The sequence below is a fragment of the Hemitrygon akajei genome, chromosome 5 (assembly GCF_048418815.1).
Source record: "Hemitrygon akajei chromosome 5, sHemAka1.3, whole genome shotgun sequence".
In the NCBI taxonomy this organism is placed as follows: domain Eukaryota; kingdom Metazoa; phylum Chordata; class Chondrichthyes; order Myliobatiformes; family Dasyatidae; genus Hemitrygon; species Hemitrygon akajei.
The window spans coordinates 87,777,260-87,798,499 of record NC_133128.1 but is presented as its reverse complement, the minus strand read 5'-3'; the positions used below and the strand labels follow the sequence as shown (position 1 = coordinate 87,798,499).

General features: G+C 53.1%; 1 protein-coding gene across 5 annotated transcripts in view; it reads left to right on the top strand.

The window, feature by feature from the left end:
• The window catches only part of lacc1 (laccase (multicopper oxidoreductase) domain containing 1), a 37,154-nt gene extending 21,752 nt beyond the window's left edge, over positions 1–15,402 (top strand). Inside the window, exons 6-8 of one of the 5 annotated variants that reach the window (XR_012098976.1) lie at positions 12,892–13,061; positions 13,937–14,151; positions 15,288–15,402. Coding sequence is in view for 3 of the 5 variants with exons in the window: in XM_073045984.1 (XP_072902085.1) it covers positions 12,892–13,061; positions 13,937–13,971 (205 nt within the window). In the remaining 2 variants the exon portion in view is untranslated. Of the gene's footprint in view, positions 1–12,871; positions 13,062–13,936; positions 15,128–15,287 lie in introns of those variants that run through there. The other 4 variants (XR_012098977.1, XM_073045984.1, XM_073045983.1 and 1 more) reach the window with 4 other exon arrangements.
• Positions 15,403–21,240: the final 5,838 nt, after the last annotated feature.

Here is a 21,240-nt window from a genome sequence, read left to right as displayed (position 1 = left end):
GGTCACGGGGAGACTGTGTGAACCCCACACTGATCGTGCAGGAGATCGGGGTCACGGGGAGACTGTGTAAACCCCACACTGACCGTGCTGGAGATCGGGGTCACGGGGAGACAGTAAACCCCACACTGACCGTACTGGAGATCGGGGAGACTGTGTAAACCCCACACTGACCGTGCTGGAGATCGGGGTCACGGGGAGACTGTGTAAACCCCACACTGACCATGCTGGAGATCGGGGAGACTGTGTAAACCCCACACTGACCGTGATAGAGATCAGGGAGACTGTGTAAACCCCACACTGACCATGCTGGAGATCGGGGAGACTGTGTAAACTCCACACTGACCGTGCTGGAGATCGGGGTCACGGGAATCTGTGTAAACCCTAAAACTGACCGTGCTGGAGATCGGGGTCACGGGGAGACTGTAAGCCCCACACTGACCATGCTGGAGATTGGGGTCACGGGGAGACTGTGTAAACCCCACACTGACCGTGCTGGAGATCGGGGTCACAGAGAGACTGTATACCCCACACTGACCGTGCTGGAGATCGGGGAGACTGTGTAAATCCCACACTGACTGTGCTGGAGATCGGGGTCACGGGAGTCTGTGTAAACCCCACATTGACCGTGCTGGAGATCGGGGAGACTGTGTAAACCCCACACTGACCGTGCTGGAGATCGGGGTCTCGGGGAGACTGTGTAAATCCCACATTGACAGTGCTGGAGATCGGTGTCACGGGGAGACTGTGTAAACCCCACACTTACCGTGCTGGAGATTGGGGTCACGGGGAGACTGTGTAAACCCCACACTGACCATGCTGGAGATCGGGGTCACGGGGAGACTGTGTAAACCCCACACTGACCGTGCTGGAGATCAGGGTCATGGGGAGACTGTGTAAACCCCACACTGACCGTGCTGGAGATCGGGGTCACGGGGAGACTGTGTAAACCCCACACTGACCATGCTGGAGATCGGGGTCACGGGGAGACTGTGTAAACCCCACACTGACCGTGCTGGAGATCGGGGTCACGGGGAGACTGTGTAAACCCCACACTGACCGTGCTGGAGATCGGGGAGACTGTGTAAACCCCACACTGACCGTGCTGGAGAACAGAGTCACGGGGAGACTGTGTAAACCACACACTGACCGTGCTGGAGAACAGAGTCACGGGGAGACTGTGTAAACCCCACACTGACCGTGCTGGAGATCGGGGAGACTGTGTAAACCCCACACTGACCGTGCTGGAGATCGGGGAGACTGTGTAAACCCCACACTGACTGTGCTGGAGATCGAGGAGACTGTGTAAACCCCACACTGACCGTGCTGGATATCGGGGAGAGTGTGTGAACCCCACACTGACCGTGCAGGAGATCGGGGTCACGGGGAGACAGTAAACCCCACACTGACCGTGCTGGAGATCAGGGAAACAGTAAACCACACACTGACCGTGCTGGAGATCGGGGAGACTGTTTAAACCCCACAATGACCGTACTGGAGATCGGGGTCACGGGGAGACTGTGTAAACCCCACACTGACCATGCTGGAGATCGGGGTCACGGGGAGACTGTGTAAACCCCACACTGACCATGCTGGAGATCGGGGAGACTGTGTAAACCCCACACTGACCGTGATAGAGATCAGGGAGACTGTGTAAACCCCACACTGACCGTGCTGGAGATCGGGGTCACGGGAATCTGTGTAAACCCCACACTGACCGTGCTGGAGATCGGGGTCACGGGGAGACTGTAAACCCCACACTGACCATGCTGGAGATTGGGGTCACGGGGAGACTGTGTAAACCCCACACTGACCGTGCTGGAGATCGGGGTCACAGAGAGACTGTAAACCCCACACTGACCGTGCTGGAGATCGGGGAGACTGTGTAAACCCCACACTGACCGTGCTGGAGATCGGGGTCACGGGAGTCTGTGTAAACCCCACACTGACCATGCTGGAGATTGGGGTCACGGGGAGACTGTGTAAACCCCACACTGACCGTGCTGGAGATCGGGGTCACAGAGAGACTGTAAACCCCACACTGACCGTGCTGGAGATCGGGGAGACTGTGTAAACCCCACACTGACCGTGCTGGAGATCGGGGTCACGGGAGTCTGTGTAAACCCCACACTGACCGTGCTGGAGATCGGGGTCACAGAGAGACTGTAAACCCCACACTGACCGTGCTGGAGATCGGGGAGACTGTGTAAACCCCACACTGACCGTGCTGGAGATCGGGGTCACGGGAGTCTGTGTAAACCCCACACTGACCGTACTGGAGATTGGGGAGACTGTGTAAATCCCACACTGACTGTGCTGGAGATCGGGGTCACGGGAGTCTGTGTAAACCCCACATTGACCGTGCTGGAGATCGGGGAGACTGTGTAAACCCCACACTGACCGTGCTGGAGATCGGGGTCTCGGGGAGACTGTGTAAACCCCACACTTACCGTGCTGGAGATTGGGGTCACGGGGAGACTGTGTAAACCCCACACTGACCATGCTGGAGATCGGGGTCACGGGGAGACTGTGTAAACCCCACACTGACCGTGCTGGAGATCGGGGTCACAGGGAGACTGTGTAAACCCCACACTGACCATGCTGGAGATCGGGGAGACTGTGTAAACCCCACACTGACCGTGATAGAGATCAGGGAGACTGTGTAAACCCCACACTGACCATGCTGGAGATCGGGGTCACGGGAGTCTGTGTAAACCCCACACTGACCGTACTGGAGATTGGGGAGACTGTGTAAATCCCACACTGACTGTGCTGGAGATCGGGGTCACGGGAGTCTGTGTAAACCCCACATTGACCGTGCTGGAGATCGGGGAGACTGTGTAAACCCCACACTGACCGTGCTGGAGATCGGGGTCTCGGGGAGACTGTGTAAATCCCACATTGACCGTGCTGGAGATCGGTGTCACGGGGAGACTGTGTAAACCCCACACTGACCGTGCTGGAGATTGGGGTCACGGGGAGACTGTGGAAACCACACACTGACCGTGCTGGAGATCGGGGTCACGGGGAGACTGTGTAAACACCACACTGACCGTGCTGGAGATCGGGGTCACAGAGAGACTGTAAACCCCACACTGACCGTGCTGGAGATCGGGGTCACGGGGAGACTGTGTAAACCCCACACTGACCGTGCTTGAGATTGGGGAGACTGTGTAAACCCCACACTGACTGTGCTGGAGATCGGGCTCACGGGAGTCTGTGTAAACCCCACACTGACCGTGCTGGAGATCGGGGAGACTGTGTAAACCCCACACTGACCGTGCTGGAGATCGGGGTCACTGGGAGACTGTGTAAATCCCACATTGACCATGCTGGAGATCGGTGTCACGGGGAGACTGTGTAAACCCCACACTGACCGTGATGGAGATCGGGGAGACTGTGTAAACCCCACACTGACCGTGCTGGAGATCAGGGTCATGGGGAGACTGTGTAAACCCCACACTGACCGTGCTGGAGATCGGGGTCACGGGGAGACTGTGTAAACCCCACACTGACCGTGCTGGAGATCGAGGTCACGGGGAGACTGTGTAAACCCCACACTGACCGTGCTGGAGATTGGGGTCACGGGGAAACTGTGTAAACCCCACACTGACCGTGCTGGAGATCGGGGTCACGGGGAGACTGTAAACCCCACACTGACCGTGATGGAGATCGGGGAGACTGTGTAAACCCCACACTGACCGTGCTGGATATCGGGGAGAGTGTGTGAACCCCACACTGACCGTGCAGGAGATCGGGGTCACGGGGAGACTGTGTAAACCCCACACTGACCGTGATGGAGATCGGGGAGACTGTGTAAACCCCACACTGACCGTGCTGGAGATCGGGGAGACTGTGTAAACCCCACACTGACCGTGCTGGAGATCGGGGAGACTGTGTAAACCCCACACTGACCGTGCTGGAGATCGGGGTCACAGAGAGACTGTAAACCCCACACTGACCGTGCTGGAGATCGGGGAGTCTGTGTAAACCCCACACTGACTGTGCTGGAGATCGGGGAGACTGTGTAAACCCCACACTGACCGTGCTGGAGATCGGGGAGACTGTTTAAACCCCACAATGACCGTACTGGAGATCGGGGTCACGGGGAGACTGTGTAAACCCCACACTGACCGTGCTGGAGATCAGGGTCACGGGGAGACTGTGTAAACCCCACACTGACCGTGCTGGAGATCGGGGTCACGGGGAGACTGTGTAAACCCCACACTGACCGTGCTGGAGATCGGGGTCACGGGGAGACTGTGTAAACCCCACACTGACCCTGCTGGAGATCGGGGTCACGGGGAGACTGTGTAAACCTCACACTGACCGTGCTGGAGATCGGGGTCACGGGGAGACTGTGTAAACCCCACACTGACCGTGCTGGAGATCGGGGTCACGGGGAGACTGTGTAAACCCCACACTGACCGTGATGGAGATCGGGGAGACTGTGTAAACCCCACACTGACCGTGCTGGAGATCGGGGAGACTGTGTAAACCCCACACTGACCATGCTGGAGATCGGGGAGACTGTGTAAACCCCACACTGACCGTGATAGAGATCGGGGAGACTGTGTAAACCCCACACTGACCGTGCTGGAGATCAGGGTCATGGGGAGACTGTGTAAACCCCACACTGACCGTGCTGGAGATCGGGGTCACGGGGAGACTGTGTAAACCCCACACTGACCATGCTGGAGATCGGGGTCACGGGGAGACTGTGTAAACCCCACACTGACCGTGCTGGAGATCGGGGTCACGGGGAGACTGTGTAAACCCCACACTGACCGTGCTGGAGATCGGGGAGACTGTGTAAACCCCACACTGACCGTGCTGGAGAACAGAGTCACGGGGAGACTGTGTAAACCACACACTGACCGTGCTGGAGAACAGAGTCACGGGGAGACTGTGTAAACCCCACACTGACCGTGCTGGAGATCGGGGAGACTGTGTAAACCCCACACTGACCGTGCTGGAGATCGGGGAGACTGTGTAAACCCCACACTGACTGTGCTGGAGATCGAGGAGACTGTGTAAACCCCACACTGACCGTGCTGGATATCGGGGAGAGTGTGTGAACCCCACACTGACCGTGCAGGAGATCGGGGTCACGGGGAGACAGTAAACCCCACACAGACCGTGCTGGAGATCAGGGAGACAGTAAACCACACACTGACCGTGCTGGAGATCGGGGAGACTGTTTAAACCCCACAATGACCGTACTGGAGATCGGGGTCACGGGGAGACTGTGTAAACCCCACACTGACCATGCTGGAGATCGGGGTCACGGGGAGACTGTGTAAACCCCACACTGACCATGCTGGAGATCGGGGAGACTGTGTAAACCCCACACTGACCGTGATAGAGATCAGGGAGACTGTGTAAACCCCACACTGACCGTGCTGGAGATCGGGGTCACGGGAATCTGTGTAAACCCCACACTGACCGTGCTGGAGATCGGGGTCACGGGGAGACTGTAAACCCCACACTGACCATGCTGGAGATTGGGGTCACGGGGAGACTGTGTAAACCCCACACTGACCGTGCTGGAGATCGGGGTCACAGAGAGACTGTAAACCCCACACTGACCGTGCTGGAGATCGGGGAGACTGTGTAAACCCCACACTGACCGTGCTGGAGATCGGGGTCACGGGAGTCTGTGTAAACCCCACACTGACCATGCTGGAGATTGGGGTCACGGGGAGACTGTGTAAACCCCACACTGACCGTGCTGGAGATCGGGGTCACAGAGAGACTGTAAACCCCACACTGACCGTGCTGGAGATCGGGGAGACTGTGTAAACCCCACACTGACCGTGCTGGAGATCGGGGTCACGGGAGTCTGTGTAAACCCCACACTGACCGTGCTGGAGATCGGGGTCACAGAGAGACTGTAAACCCCACACTGACCGTGCTGGAGATCGGGGAGACTGTGTAAACCCCACACTGACCGTGCTGGAGATCGGGGTCACGGGAGTCTGTGTAAACCCCACACTGACCGTACTGGAGATTGGGGAGACTGTGTAAATCCCACACTGACTGTGCTGGAGATCGGGGTCACGGGAGTCTGTGTAAACCCCACATTGACCGTGCTGGAGATCGGGGAGACTGTGTAAACCCCACACTGACCGTGCTGGAGATCGGGGTCTCGGGGAGACTGTGTAAATCCCACATTGACCGTGCTGGAGATCGGTGTCACGGAGAGACTGTGTAAACCCCACACTTACCGTGCTGGAGATTGGGGTCACGGGGAGACTGTGTAAACCCCACACTGACCATGCTGGAGATCGGGGTCACGGGGAGACTGTGTAAACCCCACACTGACCGTGCTGGTGATCGGGGTCACAGGGAGACTGTGTAAACCCCACACTGACCATGCTGGAGATCGGGGAGACTGTGTAAACCCCACACTGACCGTGATAGAGATCAGGGAGACTGTGTAAACCCCACACTGACCATGCTGGAGATCGGGGAGACTGTGTAAACTCCACACTGACCGTGCTGGAGATCGGGGTCACGGGAATCTGTGTAAACCCCACACTGACCGTGCTGGAGATCGGGGTCACGGGGAGACTGTAAACCCCACACTGACCATGCTGGAGATTGGGGTCACGGGGAGACTGTGTAAACCCCACACTGACCGTGCTGGAGATCGGGGTCACAGAGAGACTGTAAACCCCACACTGACCGTGCTGGAGATCGGGGAGACTGTGTAAATCCCACACTGACTGTGCTGGAGATCGGGGTCACGGGAGTCTGTGTAAACCCCACACTGACCGTACTGGAGATTGGGGAGACTGTGTAAATCCCACACTGACTGTGCTGGAGATCGGGGTCACGGGAGTCTGTGTAAACCCCACATTGACCGTGCTGGAGATCGGGGAGACTGTGTAAACCCCACACTGACCGTGCTGGAGATCGGGGTCTCGGGGAGACTGTGTAAATCCCACATTGACCGTGCTGGAGATCGGTGTCACGGGGAGACTGTGTAAACCCCACACTTACCGTGCTGGAGATTGGGGTCACGGGGAGACTGTGTAAACCCCACACTGAACGTGCTGGAGATCGGGGTCACGGGGAGACTGTGTAAACACCACACTGACCGTGCTGGAGATCGGGGTCTCGGGGAGACTGTGTAAATCCCACATTGACCGTGCTGGAGATCGGTGTCACGGGGAGACTGTGTAAACCCCACACTGACCGTGCTGGAGATTGGGGTCACGGGGAGACTGTGGAAACCACACACTGACCGTGCTGGAGATCGGGGTCACGGGGAGACTGTGTAAACACCACACTGACCGTGCTGGAGATCGGGGTCACAGAGAGACTGTAAACCCCACACTGACCGTGCTGGAGATCGGGGAGACTGTGTAAACCCCACACTGACTGTGCTGGAGATCGGGCTCACGGGAGTCTGTGTAAACCCCACACTGACCGTGCTGGAGATCGGGGAGACTGTGTAAACCCCACACTGACCGTGCTGGAGATCGGGGTCACTGGGAGACTGTGTAAATCCCACATTGACCATGCTGGAGATCGGTGTCACGGGGAGACTGTGTAAACCCCACACTGACCGTGATGGAGATCGGGGTGACTGTGTAAACCCCACACTGACCGTGCTGGAGATCAGGGTCATGGGGAGACTGTGTAAACCCCACACTGACCGTGCTGGAGATCGGGGTCACGGGGAGACTGTGTAAACCCCACACTGACCGTGCTGGAGATCGAGGTCACGGGGAGACTGTGTAAACCCCACACTGACCGTGCTGGAGATTGGGGTCACGGGGAAACTGTGTAAACCCCACACTGACCGTGCTGGAGATCGGGGTCACGGGGAAACTGTGTAAACCCCACACTGACCGTGATGGAGATCGGGGAGACTGTGTAAACCCCACACTGACCGTGCTGGATATCGGGGAGAGTGTGTGAACCCCACACTGACCGTGCAGGAGATCGGGGTCACGGGGAGACTGTGTAAACCCCACACTGACCGTGATGGAGATCGGGGAGACTGTGTAAACCCCACACTGACCGTGCTGGAGATCGGGGAGACTGTGTAAACCCCACACTGACCGTGCTGGAGATCGGGGAGACTGTTTAAACCCCACAATGACCGTACTGGAGATCGGGGTCACGGGGAGACTGTGTAAACCCCACACTGACCGTGCTGGAGATCAGGGTCACGGGGAGACTGTGTAAACCCCACACTGACCGTGCTGGAGATCGGGGTCACGGGGAGACTGTGTAAACCCCACACTGACCGTGCTGGAGATCGGGGTCACGGGGAGACTGTGTAAACCCCACACTGACCCTGCTGGAGATCGGGGTCACGGGGAGACTGTGTAAACCCCACACTGACCGTGCTGGAGATCGGGGTCACGGGGAGACTGTGTAAACCCCACACTGACCGTGATGGAGATCGGGGAGACTGTGTAAACCCCACACTGACCGTGCTGGAGATCGGGGAGACTGTGTAAACCCCACACTGACCATGCTGGAGATCGGGGAGACTGTGTAAACCCCACACTGACCGTGATAGAGATCGGGGAGACTGTGTAAACCCCACACTGACCATGCTGGAGATCAGAGAGACTGTGTAAACCCCACACTGACCATGCTGGAGATTGGGGTCACGGGGAGACTGTGTAAACCCCACACTGACCGTGCTGGAGATCGGGGTCACAGAGAGACTGTAAACCCCACACTGACCATGCTGGAGATCGGGGAGACTGTGTAAACCCCACACTGACCGTGCTGGAGATTGGGGAGACTGTGTAAATCCCACACTGACTGTGCTGGAGATCGGGGTCACGGGAGTCTGTGTAAACCCCACATTGACCGTGCTGGAGATCGGGGTCACGGGAGACTGTGTAAACCCCACTCTGACCGTGCTGGAGATCGGGGTCACGGGGAGACTGTGTAAATCCCACATTGACCGTGCTGGAGATCGGTGTCACGGGGAGACTGTGTAAACCCCACACTGACTGTGCTGGAGATTGGGGTCACGGGGAGACTATGTAAACCCCACACTGACCGTGCTGGAGATCGGGGTCACGGGGAGACTGTAAACCCCACACTGACCGTGCTGGAGATCGGGGTCACGGGGAGACTGTGTAAACCCCACACTGACCGTGCTGGAGATCGGGGTCACGGGGAGACTGTAAACCCCACACTGACCGTGCTGGAGATCGAGGTCACATGAGACTGTGTAAACCCCACACTGACCGTGCTGGAGATCGGGGAGACTGTAAACCCCACACTGACCGTGCTGGAGATCGGGGAGACTGTTTAAACCCCACACAGACCGTGCTGGAGATCAGGGAGACTGTGTAAACCCCACACTGACCGTGCTGGAGATCGGGGAGACTGTGTAAACCCCACACTGACCGTGCTGGAGATCGGGGAGACTGTGTAAACCCCATACTGACCGTGCTGGAGATCGGGGAGACTGTGTAAACCCCACACTGACCGTGCTGGAGATCGGGGTCACGGGGAGACTGTGTAAACCCCACACTGACCGTGCTGGAGATCGGGGAGACTGTAAACCCCACACTGACCGTGCTGGAGATCGGGGAGACTGTAAACCCCACACTGACCCTGCTGGAGATCGGGGTCACGGGGAGACTGTGTAAACCTCACACTGACCGTGCTGGAGATCGGGGTCACGGGGAGACTGTGTAAACCCCACACTGACCGTGCTGGAGATCGGGGTCACGGGGAGACTGTGTAAACCCCACACTGACCGTGATGGAGATCGGGGAGACTGTGTAAACCCCACACTGACCGTGCTGGAGATCGGGGAGACTGTGTAAACCCCACACTGACCATGCTGGAGATCGGGGAGACTGTGTAAACCCCACACTGACCGTGATAGAGATCGGGGAGACTGTGTAAACCCCACACTGACCATGCTGGAGATCAGGGAGACTGTGTAAACCCCACACTGACCGTGCTGGAGATCGGGGAGACTGTGTAAACCCCACACTGACCGTGCTGGAGATCGGGGTCACGGGAGTCTGTGTAAACCCCACACTGACCGTGCTGGAGATCGGGGTCACGGGGAGACTGTAAACCCCACACTGACCATGCTGGAGATTGGGGTCACGGGGAGACTGTGTAAACCCCACACTGACCGTGCTGGAGATCGGGGTCACAGAGAGACTGTAAACCCCACACTGACCATGCTGGAGATCGGGGAGACTGTGTAAACCCCACACTGACCGTGCTGGAGATTGGGGAGACTGTGTAAATCCCACACTGACTGTGCTGGAGATCGGGGTCACGGGAGTCTGTGTAAACCCCACATTGACCGTGCTGGAGATCGGGGTCACGGGAGACTGTGTAAACCCCACACTGACCGTGCTGGAGATCGGGGTCACGGGGAGACTGTGTAAATCCCACATTGACCGTGCTGGAGATCGGTGTCACGGGGAGACTGTAAACCCCACACTGACCGTGCTGGAGATCGGGGTCACGGGGAGACTGTGTAAACCCCACACTGACCGTGATGGAGATCGGGGTCACGGGGAGACTGTAAACCCCACACTGACTGAGCTGGAGATTGGGGTCACGGGGAGACTGTGTAAACCCCACACTGACCGTGCTGGAGATCGGGGTCACGGGGAGACTGTGTAAACCCCACACTGACCGTGCTGGAGATCGGGGTCACGGGGAGACTGTAAACCCCACACTGACCGTGCTGGAGATCGAGGTCACATGAGACTGTGTAAACCCCACACTGACCGTGCTGGAGATCGGGGAGACTGTAAACCCCACACAGACCGTGCTGGAGATCAGGGAGACTGTGTAAACCCCACACTGACCGTGCTGGAGATCGGGGAGACTGTGTAAACCCCACACTGACCGTGCTGGAGATCGGGGAGACTGTGTAAACCCCACACTGACCGTGCTGGAGATCGGGGAGACTGTGTAAACCCCACACTGACCGTGCTGGAGATCGGGGTCACGGGGAGACTGTGTAAACCCCACACTGACCGTGCTGGACATCGGGGTCACGGGGAGACTGTGTAAACCCCACACTGACCGTGCTGGAGATCGGGGAGACTGTAAACCCCACACTGACCGTGATGGAGATCAGGGAGACTGTGTAAACCCCACACTGACCGTGCTGGAGATCGGGGAGACTGTGTAAACCCCACACTGACCGTGCTGGAGATTGGGGTCACGGGGAGACTGTGTAAACCCCACACTGACCGTGCTGGAGATCGGGGTCACGGGGAGACTGTAAACCCCACACTGACCGTGCTGGAGATCGGGGTCACGGGGAGACTGTGTAAACCCCACACTGACCGTGCTGGAGATCGGGGTCACGGGGAGACTGTGTAAACCCCACACTGACCGTGCTGGAGATCGGGGTCACGGGGAGACTGTAAACCCCACACTGACCGTGCTGGAGATCGAGGTCACGGGGAGACTGTAAACCCCACACTGACCGTGCTGGAGATCGAGGTCACATGAGACTGTGTAAACCCCACACTGACCGTGCTGGAGATCGGGGAGACTGTAAACCCCACACTGACCGTGCTGGAGATCGGGGAGACTGTTTAAACCCCACACAGACCGTGCTGGAGATCAGGGAGACTGTGTAAACCCCACACTGACCGTGCTGGAGATCGGGGAGACTGTGTAAACCCCACACTGACCGTGCTGGAGATCGGGGAGACTGTGTAAACCCCACACTGACCGTGCTGGAGATCGGGGAGACTGTGTAAACCCCACACTGACCGTGCTGGAGATCGGGGTCACGGGGAGACTGTGTAAACCCCACACTGACCGTGCTGGAGATCGGGGAGACTGTAAACCCCACACTGACCGTGCTGGAGATCGAGGAGACTGTGTAAACCCCACACTGACCGTGCTGGAGATCGAGGTCACATGAGACTGTGTAAACCCCACACTGACCGTGCTGGAGATCGGGGAGACGGTGTAAACCCCACACTGACCGTGCTGGAGATTGGGGTCACGGGGAGACTGTGTAAACCCCACACTGACCGTGCTGGAGATCGGGGTCACGGGGAGACTGTAAACCCCACACTGACCGTGCTGGAGATTGGGGTCACGGGGAGACTGTGTAAACCCCACACTGACCGTGCTGGAGATCGGGGTCACGGGGAGACTGTAAACCCCACACTGACCGTGCTGGAGATCGAGGTCACATGAGACTGTGTAAACCCCACACTGACCGTGCTGGAGATCGGGGAGACTGTAAACCCCACACTGACCGTGCTGGAGATCGGGGAGACTGTTTAAACCCCACACAGACCGTGCTGGAGATCAGGGAGACTGTGTAAACCCCACACTGACCGTGCTGGAGATCGGGGAGACTGTGTAAACCCCACACTGACCGTGCTGGAGATCGGGGAGACTGTGTAAACCCCACACTGACCGTGCTGGAGATCGGGGAGACTGTGTAAACCCCACACTGACCGTGCTGGAGATCGGGGTCACGGGGAGACTGTGTAAACCCCACACTGACCGTGCTGGAGATCGGGGAGACTGTAAACCCCACACTGACCATGCTGGAGATCGGGGAGACTGTGTAAACCCCACACTGACCGTGCTGGAGATCGGGGAGACTGTGTAAACCCCACACTGACCGTGCTGGAGATCGGGGAGACTGTGTAAACCCCACACTGACCGTGCTGGAGATCGGGGAGACTGTGTAAACTCCACACTGACCATGCTGGAGATCGGGGAGACTGTGTAAACCCCACACTGACCGTGCTGGAGATCGGGTTTGAACCGGGATCTCTTGTGCTGTGAGGCAGTGGCTGTATTGGTGACGCCTCTCTGTCACCTCATTATAGATTTATCTTTGATGCATAAAGCTGAATGTTTCCTTCTCCTCCTCGAGGGTCTTGCTGGAACGTGCAGGGATTCTGCCAGAGAACATTGGCGACGACTCCCCAGGCAGCAGAGACACGAAGGCTACCCTCTGCACCGTGTGCCATTCAGACTTGTTCTTCTCTTACATTCGAGATGGAAGCAACTTTGGAACTCAGATTGGTTTTATCTCTGTCAGAGGCCATCTGTAATCCATTCAGGTAACTGGTTTCATGTGTGCTGAGGATCAAACGTGGATCACTGCAGTGTTGGATCAATCCGTGTGAACCATGGTGCAACTTGATCAAATACCTGTACATTGTCGATATCCCTCCATTCCCTGTCTGTCTGAATACCTCTGGGGCATTGCTATCGTATCTATAGAGCAATGTATGTGCCTCATAATCTTATAAACTTCATTCAGCTGATCTGTCAGTCTCCACCAATCTAGAGAGGCAAGTCCAATCCATCCTTTCCTTGTAGCAAATTCTCTCTGTTCTCCCCAACATCCTGCTGGACCTTTTAGGCACCTTCTTGTCCTTTCTGTAACACAGCAAACAGAAATGCACACAGTACTCCAGGTGTGGCCAAACTAAAGCTTTATACAACTGCAGCGTGACTTGCCAACTTTTATACTCTTCACTGACCGAAGGAAGTCTTTACATCCTATCTACTTGTGTGGCCACGTTCAGGGAGCAATGGACATGAAGCCCAAGACTCCTCTGTGCATCATTTCTATAAAGGAACCCACCATCTAGCACTTTGCTGTTCCAAAAAACCTTTCAACCTTCTGAAGCTCAACCCTGTCTCACTTTCTTGGATTAAACTTGCCTTATTTCCACTTGCTCTGCATCCTGCTGTGTCCCTTCCCACCTCCTTCAGTCCACACGACTCCCTCAGTTTTGTGTCATCTGCAAACTTACGAATCAACCCAGCTACATTCTCATCCAGGTCATTTCTTATTATCACAAACAACAGAGGTCCCAGCACTGATCTCAATACGAGTACATCCTAGGGCAAAAACTCTTCTCAGTACTTTCCCCACCACTCACTGGCATATAACTTCCTGGTTTGTTCCTATTTCTCATAAATATAGGAACAACATTGGCTACTCCAGGACTTCGCGTGTGACTGTCGATGGTGCAGAGATCTCGGTTTTGAATGACATCACGAGCAAGGTCTGAATTTATTGCCCCGAAGAAGGTGGTGGTGAGCTCCCATCTGGAAAATGCTACCACTCTGGGATTGGGAAGGAGTTCCAGGATTTAGGCTCAGTGACAATGAACAAATGGCAATTTATTGTTTGTCCAAGTGAGTTGATGGTGTTCACTGCCCTTTGGTAAAGGTCATGGGTTTGGGAGATGCTGTTGGCAGAACCTGGGTGAGTAACTGTAGTGGATTTTGTAGATAGTTCTTTCTGAAGCTCCTGTGTGCCGTTGATGGGTAGAGTACGTGATGTGGGCTGCTTTGCCTGTATGAGCTGCACCCATCCAGGCTAGTGGAGAGAGTCCATCGCTCTCCGTGTGGAGAGAGTCCATCGCGCTCCGTGTGGAGAGAGTCCATCGCGCTCCGTGTGGAGAGCTTTGGGTGGTAGAGGTGAGTCAGTCACTGCAGGATACTTGACCTCTGACCTGCTCTTATTGCTATGCTAAACGTGATTGGTCCTGGACATTGATGGTAATTGCAAGGATGGTTTGACACTCATGTTGATGTTCGTGGCCAGTAGTGACAGTGAAGATTTGTTTTTCCAGAAGCTAATCTGCCAAGTTGACAACTGTCCTATGTTGCTGCAGATGAATGAATTCAGCCGACACATCGTACCCAGTCTTTCATCGTCCTTCTCCACAAACTGCCTTCAGCTGTTGTAAATGGACTTTTAAAATTGTATTTATAAAACACATTCAGGATTTTTGCGCAGGTGTTAATATTATAGAAGAACATTTTCATAGTTTGAGTATTTTTGGCCAGTGACCTTTGTCATCCTTCCCCATTAAAATGAGCGCATTCACTCTTACCATCTTGCCTCTCATTCCCGCCCCGCTCCCTGAGAGATTGCTCCAGGCCCGGCTCACATCCATCACTACCCACATGCTGACTGAGATTCCGCTGGGTGGCTCACCCGATCAGAGTAACGTTGGGATGGGCTACACCGTAAGGTGGATTTTTGGTTGTATTATAGGTGAGTCCTGTATGTAGTCATGGTTACAGGGTGTGAGGGCTTCAGTCAAGGAGGTTTAGTCTAACAGCAGGGAACAAATTGGAATTGCCTTATTATTGTCACATGTACAGTAGTGTGCAAAAGTCTTAGACACACATACAGCTAGGGTGCCTAAGGCTGTATTTAAATCCATGCCATCGAGTTCTTGATTCCCTTTCCCTGGGGTATAAAAGACTGTGACCATTTACCTTGTCTATGCCCCTCATACCTTTACCATCTCCTCCCTCAGTTCCCTGTGCTCCAAAGAACAATGACATGATCTGCCCAGTAACTCAAGTACTGACATTCTTGATGGCCACCTCTACAGGAGCTACAAAACACGCATTAGATCAAAGACTGGAAGCTGGAGATGCTGGATGCACTCGGCCTGTCGTGCAGTGTCTGAAAAGAGAAACGGGCGTTTCTCTACAAGGGTGGGGTGGTTTGAATCAATCAGTCAAAGCAGTGGAGTGAAAGGACAGAAGGACATTGCCTGAAATTCCAGTGATGGTCCTGGTTACACAGTTCCTGTCCATGGGTTCATTGCTCATTCAGAAATCTGATGGCAGAGGGGAAGAAGTTGTTCCTGAATCGTTGGGTGTGTGTCTTCAGTCTCCTGTACCACCTCCTCGATGGGGAGGCTGGTGCCCATGATGGAGCTGGGTTGAGTTTACAATTTCCTGCAGCTTTTTCTGATCTGTACCAGACGGTGATGGAACAACTGGTTGGACTGCTCTTCACAGCTCATCTGTAGAAGTTTGCGAGACTCTTTGGTGACATATCGAGTCTCCCCAAACTTCTAATGAAACCTTGCTGACTTCTTTACAACTGCATCAATGTGGTGGGCCCAGGATTGATTCCCAGAGACGGTGACACCCAGGAATTTGAAACTGCTCACCCTTTCCACGCTGAACCTCGACGATCGTTTGGTTAGTCCTGCACAGAAATAAAATGGATGCAACTGGAAACAGCTTCAAGTTGCCTTTCTGTCCGTGTGTTTTCTGGTTTTTATATGACATACTTGGATTCTGTGCACTTTCACAGTGTTTTCAAATAACACAAAGTCGAAATATTTATTCACAGTGATATTGCAATATTAACTTAAAACTAATCTCAGAGATCTTCAGGTTCGTGGCCATAGGACACTCAAAGCTGTTGTGCAGGTTGGCAGCGTTGTTAGGAAGGTGTATAGTGTGTTGGTCTTCATCACCATGGGATTGAGTTCAGGAGCCATGAGGTAATGTTAATGCCTGTATAGGATCCTAGCCAGACCCCACTTGGAGTACTGTGTTCAGTTCTGATCACCTCACTACAGGAAGGATGGGGATACTATAGAGAGTGCAGAGGAGATTTACAAGGTTGTTGACTGAATTATAGGGAGTACCTTATGAAAGTAGGTTGAGTGAACTTGGCCATTTCTCCTTGGAGCAACGGAGGATGAGAGGTGACCTGATAGAGCTGTATAAGATGATGAGAGACATTGATCATGTGGATAGTCAGAGGCTTTTTCCCAGGGCTGGAATGGCAAACACGAGGGGGCATAGTCTTAAGGTGCTTGGAAGTAGGTACAAGGGGGATGTGTCAGGAGTAAGTTTTTCACACAGAGAGTGGTGAGTGTGTGGAATGGGCTGCCGGCAACGGTGGTAGAGGCGGATACAATAGGGTCTTTTAATAGATACATAGAGCTTAGAAAAATAGACAGTTTCTAGAGTTTTTACATGGTCAGCACGACATTGTGGGCAGAAGGGCCTGTAACATGCTGTAGATTTATATGTTCTTAGTGTCACTACATCACGCTTTCCCAGACAGCACTGAAACAAAGCTGCCGCTGCAAATACTAATCCTGCCGCTAGATGTCAGTGTTGTACCACATGTAATGAGCCGCAGCCTTCTCGGTAACGACTGTCAAAGCTAATCACACGCCTCTCTGAGTTCTGCTTTCCCTTTAGAGAATATATATATATCAACCTAATTTCCAAAGAGATTCGTTCAGGAAAGGAATGAAAATAAAGTGGCAAATATAAAACAACAGATGCAAAATGCTGGGGAATCTCAGCAAGTTGGGCAGCATCTGTGGAAAAGAGTTGACATTTCCGGCCGACATCCTTCTTCAGGCCTGAGAAAGAGGGGAGGGGATATGCCAGCATAAGAAGGTGGTGGGGGAGGAGAGGAGGCAGAGAGCTGGATCATGAGAGGTGAAGCCAGGTGGGTGGGAAAGGTCAAGGGCTGGAGAGGGAAGAATCTGAAGGGGGAGGAAGGTGGGCCGTAGGAGGAGAGAAGTGGAAGGTCAGAGTAGGGAATAGAGAAATGGCGGGGGGGGGGAGAGGAGTTTGTTCACCAGAAGAAGAAATGGGTATTCATGCCATCGGGTTGGAGTGTACCCAGACAGAATATCAGGTGTTGCCTCTCCACCCCAAGGGTCACCTCACCTGGTATGACAGTAGGCCACGGCCCTGTTTCATCATCCAAGGAGGTCACCACAAATTTTCCACCATAACACCACTTTCTTGCATTGACACCCACATCCATAAGTACCTGCCTTTAGTGTACTTGGCATCGGAACGGAAGATTCACCGGTTTCTTCTGTTGCTGGGCCTCAGTGGCAGACCCTTCACACTGAGACCATCTCCTCTGATACGTCGTTACTGGCTCCTCCATCCACCAGTAAAGTTTTACAACTCCCCATCATTGACAATCAAATTGCAGAAAACTTGTGATGCACTGAACCCGGTATTGTCACCAGGATGATGGCAGCAGAGCCAGACTGTTCATGGACCGGGTCCCTTCTTGGTCCCTCCTGCAGTGTGAGCACAAGGACATTTCCATCTGCCCCACCCTATCACAACTATTCCCTTTCTCCTGTCTGTCTATCCCTCCCTTCTCCTTATCAACAATTTAAACCCATTTTATATCTGATTCCGAGTTGTGATTTAGGGTGGGGTGGGGGTGTGCTGAACATGAAACATTAACTCTCTCTCTTCCTGCAGATGCTGCCTGACCCACTGATATTTCCAACATTTCCTGTTTTATCTCAGTTGCCAGTATCTGCCATTGTTTTGATTTTGCATTTACCTCTGCCCTTAATCAAGAGTTCTCCAAAGGAACCAAATTCCATAGAATTCTGTAAGAATCCTGGTGTCATTTCCACAATCCTATGTGGATTCTAATTGAATATCATAATTTGAAACGTAAACCCTTCACTTTTCTGCACGTTACCTCCTGATCCTCTGAAATGGCTCTAGCACTTCGGGGGTTTGTATCAGAACTGCAGGAGGTGCAGATTTTCAAAGTTCAAAGTAAATTTCTCATCAAAGTGCATATACATCATCATATACTACCCTGAGATTAACTTTCCTGCGGGCATTCACAGAAAATACAAAGAAACACAATATAATCGATGGAAAGCTGCACACAAGACGGGCAAAGAACCAATGGGAAAAAACAAAACATCGGTGCAAATGCAAAAAGGAAAAAATACAAACAAAATAACAATAATAATTATCAGATAAATAAATAATCAATAAGTATCGAAACCATGAGATGGAGAGTACGTGGAAGTGGGAAGCTAGGTTGTGGGAGCAGTTCAGTGATGAGGTGAGTGAAGTTGAGTGACATTAATCCCTCAGGTTCAAGAGCCTGATGGTTGATGGAAGAACTCCAGATAACTTTAAAGAGTAAGGTCTATCAGAGTTATTCACCACACCCACGGCAACCTTCTTGTCAATCTACACTATTCCCATTTGTCCACATTAGGACTAACTTTTATTTAAATGTCTGCCTACATGCTTCTGAAATGTAGTGATTGTATCTGATTCCACCACCACTCCTCTGGCAGAAATGAACCAATCTGTATAAAAATGTATCCCTCAGGTTCCCTTTCAGTTTTCTTCCTCGCACCTTAAACCTCTTCTTGATACCTAGGAAAAGAAGGTTTAGATCTCGCACGCCTCCGTCAGGTCCCCCTCAGCCTCCTCCTCTCCAGGGACAGTAGGTCCAACCCCTCCCCTTCCTGAAAGGCCTGCAATCAAGGCAGCAGCCTCCTACATCTGCCACCTCAACGTGTCATGGAAAACGTTAGGCTAAGGTAGAAGTACAATCAAAAAAGGTTGCAGCTGCTGGAAATCTGAAGCCAAGCAGAAAATGCTGGAAAACTCATCAGGTCACACAGCATCTGTGGGGAGAGAAACATTGAGTTTCAGGCTGAAGCAGAAGTGGGAAGTACGAATTTTATAAATAACGCCGTTTAAAGCTGCAGAGAAGTTGATTGGAAGTACGGGCAGGGCAAAGGGGATTTCCATGGTAGTGTAGCACAAACAGAGATCTTGTCAGAGAGTAGAGAAGAGCTCTTCAGGGCTGGAATTCCCGGAACACAACTGGAAAAGGATACAATGGAAAATGAAAATCTAAAAACTGCAAATATGGAAATCTGCAATTAAACCAGATGATAGGAATACTCAGTGGGGCAGGCAGAGAAAAACGGTGGTGATAAAGGAAAAGTTTTAAGAGCTGTGAGTGAGATGTTCACAGTTTGAAATTCAGTTATCTTACACCCTCTAAATCGGTCCACTCAATGGGCCCTAAACTGACCCCAGTTCACCCAAATTCCATTTAAAGACCTTGCTTTCTCATAGTATGTTTGTTATGTGCCCTGTCATATGACGTAGGCAAATATGGTCTTTCCATAACCATGATTATTCTTGGCAAAACCACAGGAGTGGTTTGCTATTGTCACCTTCCGGGCAGTGTCTTTATAAGACAGATGACCCCAGCCATTATCAATACTCTTCAGAGATTGTCTGCCTGGTGTCAGTGGTGGCATAACCAGGACTTGTGATGTGCCCCGGCTGCTCATACGACCACCCACCACCTTCTCCCATGGCTTCACGCGACCCTGATCAGTGGGGGTCTAAGCAGGGGCTACACCTTGCCCAAGGGGCGCTTTACACCTCCTTTGGAAGAGACTTAGATCCATGCTGCCACACATACAGGGTGATATAATTCCTAACACCCGGGGCAGCACGAAAAGAAATATCTGGCTGACCCAGTTCCCCGTGACTCTAGCGACCCAGCTCCAATCCTCACCTCTGGTTCTTTCTGTGTGGAGTTTGACAGTCGCCCTCTGCAGAGCTCCCTCCCACATCCCAAAGACATGCAGGTTAACTGATCACTGTAAGTATCCCCCAGTCTGCAGGTGAGTGGTAGAATCTGGGGGTGCTTGATAGCCTGCACTCAGTGGGCTGAAGGGCCTCTTTTTATAAGGAGCAGGTGGAATAGTCTCCAAAATAGGAAAAGATGTCTCAAGCACAGGAGGACATTATGTACAGCTGAGCACAGTAATCACTTCCAAGTCCCAATGTTTGGGAAAGAAAACAGCACTGGGGAGCGAGCCAATGCGAAAAATGAACAAGTCAAGCGGTTTCCTTTGGAATGAAGCAAAACAACAGCGACGATGCACGCTCCTGCAAAAATCCACAAGGGATTTTTCTCTCGGGACTGACAATGTTTAACTATACTGACTGATTCTTCTCAAAGAAGGAATTCAACTCTGAACCTGCACCAATTCTTCTGTTCTGCCTCTCACTGATTAATGAAGGTTAATTGACATTCTCTAAGCTGGTTAAACATTGTCTTTTTCAGGGGGAGAAACTTGAATTTTAACACTTAAGTTGGAAATCGGTAACTATTTGAAAAGTGGTGTTAGTTATGGTTGAAGTGACTGGAACTGCTCGTCTTTCTGAAAGAGTGTAAGATACCAAGACGCCTGTACCTTCCTCTGTTTGCATCATGGTAAGGGGGTTTAACAGCCTCAGTCATGCTTGAGAATCAGAACAGAGCATTCTCGGGCGGGGGCCTGAGTTATAGGGAGAAATTCCCCAGCACAGTCTTTATAAGGAGAGGCATAGACAACAGGGAGAGGAACACTGTTTTCCCCAGGGCACAGGTTTAGGGCAAGAAGGGAAAGATTGAAAAAGGGCAACTTCTTTATGCAAAGGGTGATGAGGATATGCAATGAGCTGCCAGAGGAAGTGGTTGAGACAGGCACAATAGTGCCATTTAGCAGGCAATTGGATAGACAATGAGGGGGTATGGGCTAGCTGGGTGGATACTGTTGTAGAGAAGAAATGGTGAGGGCTAATAGCTAATCAATATGGATATGGATTATGCTAATGTGGTAATAGGAATCGCTGACGATGTAGAGGCAT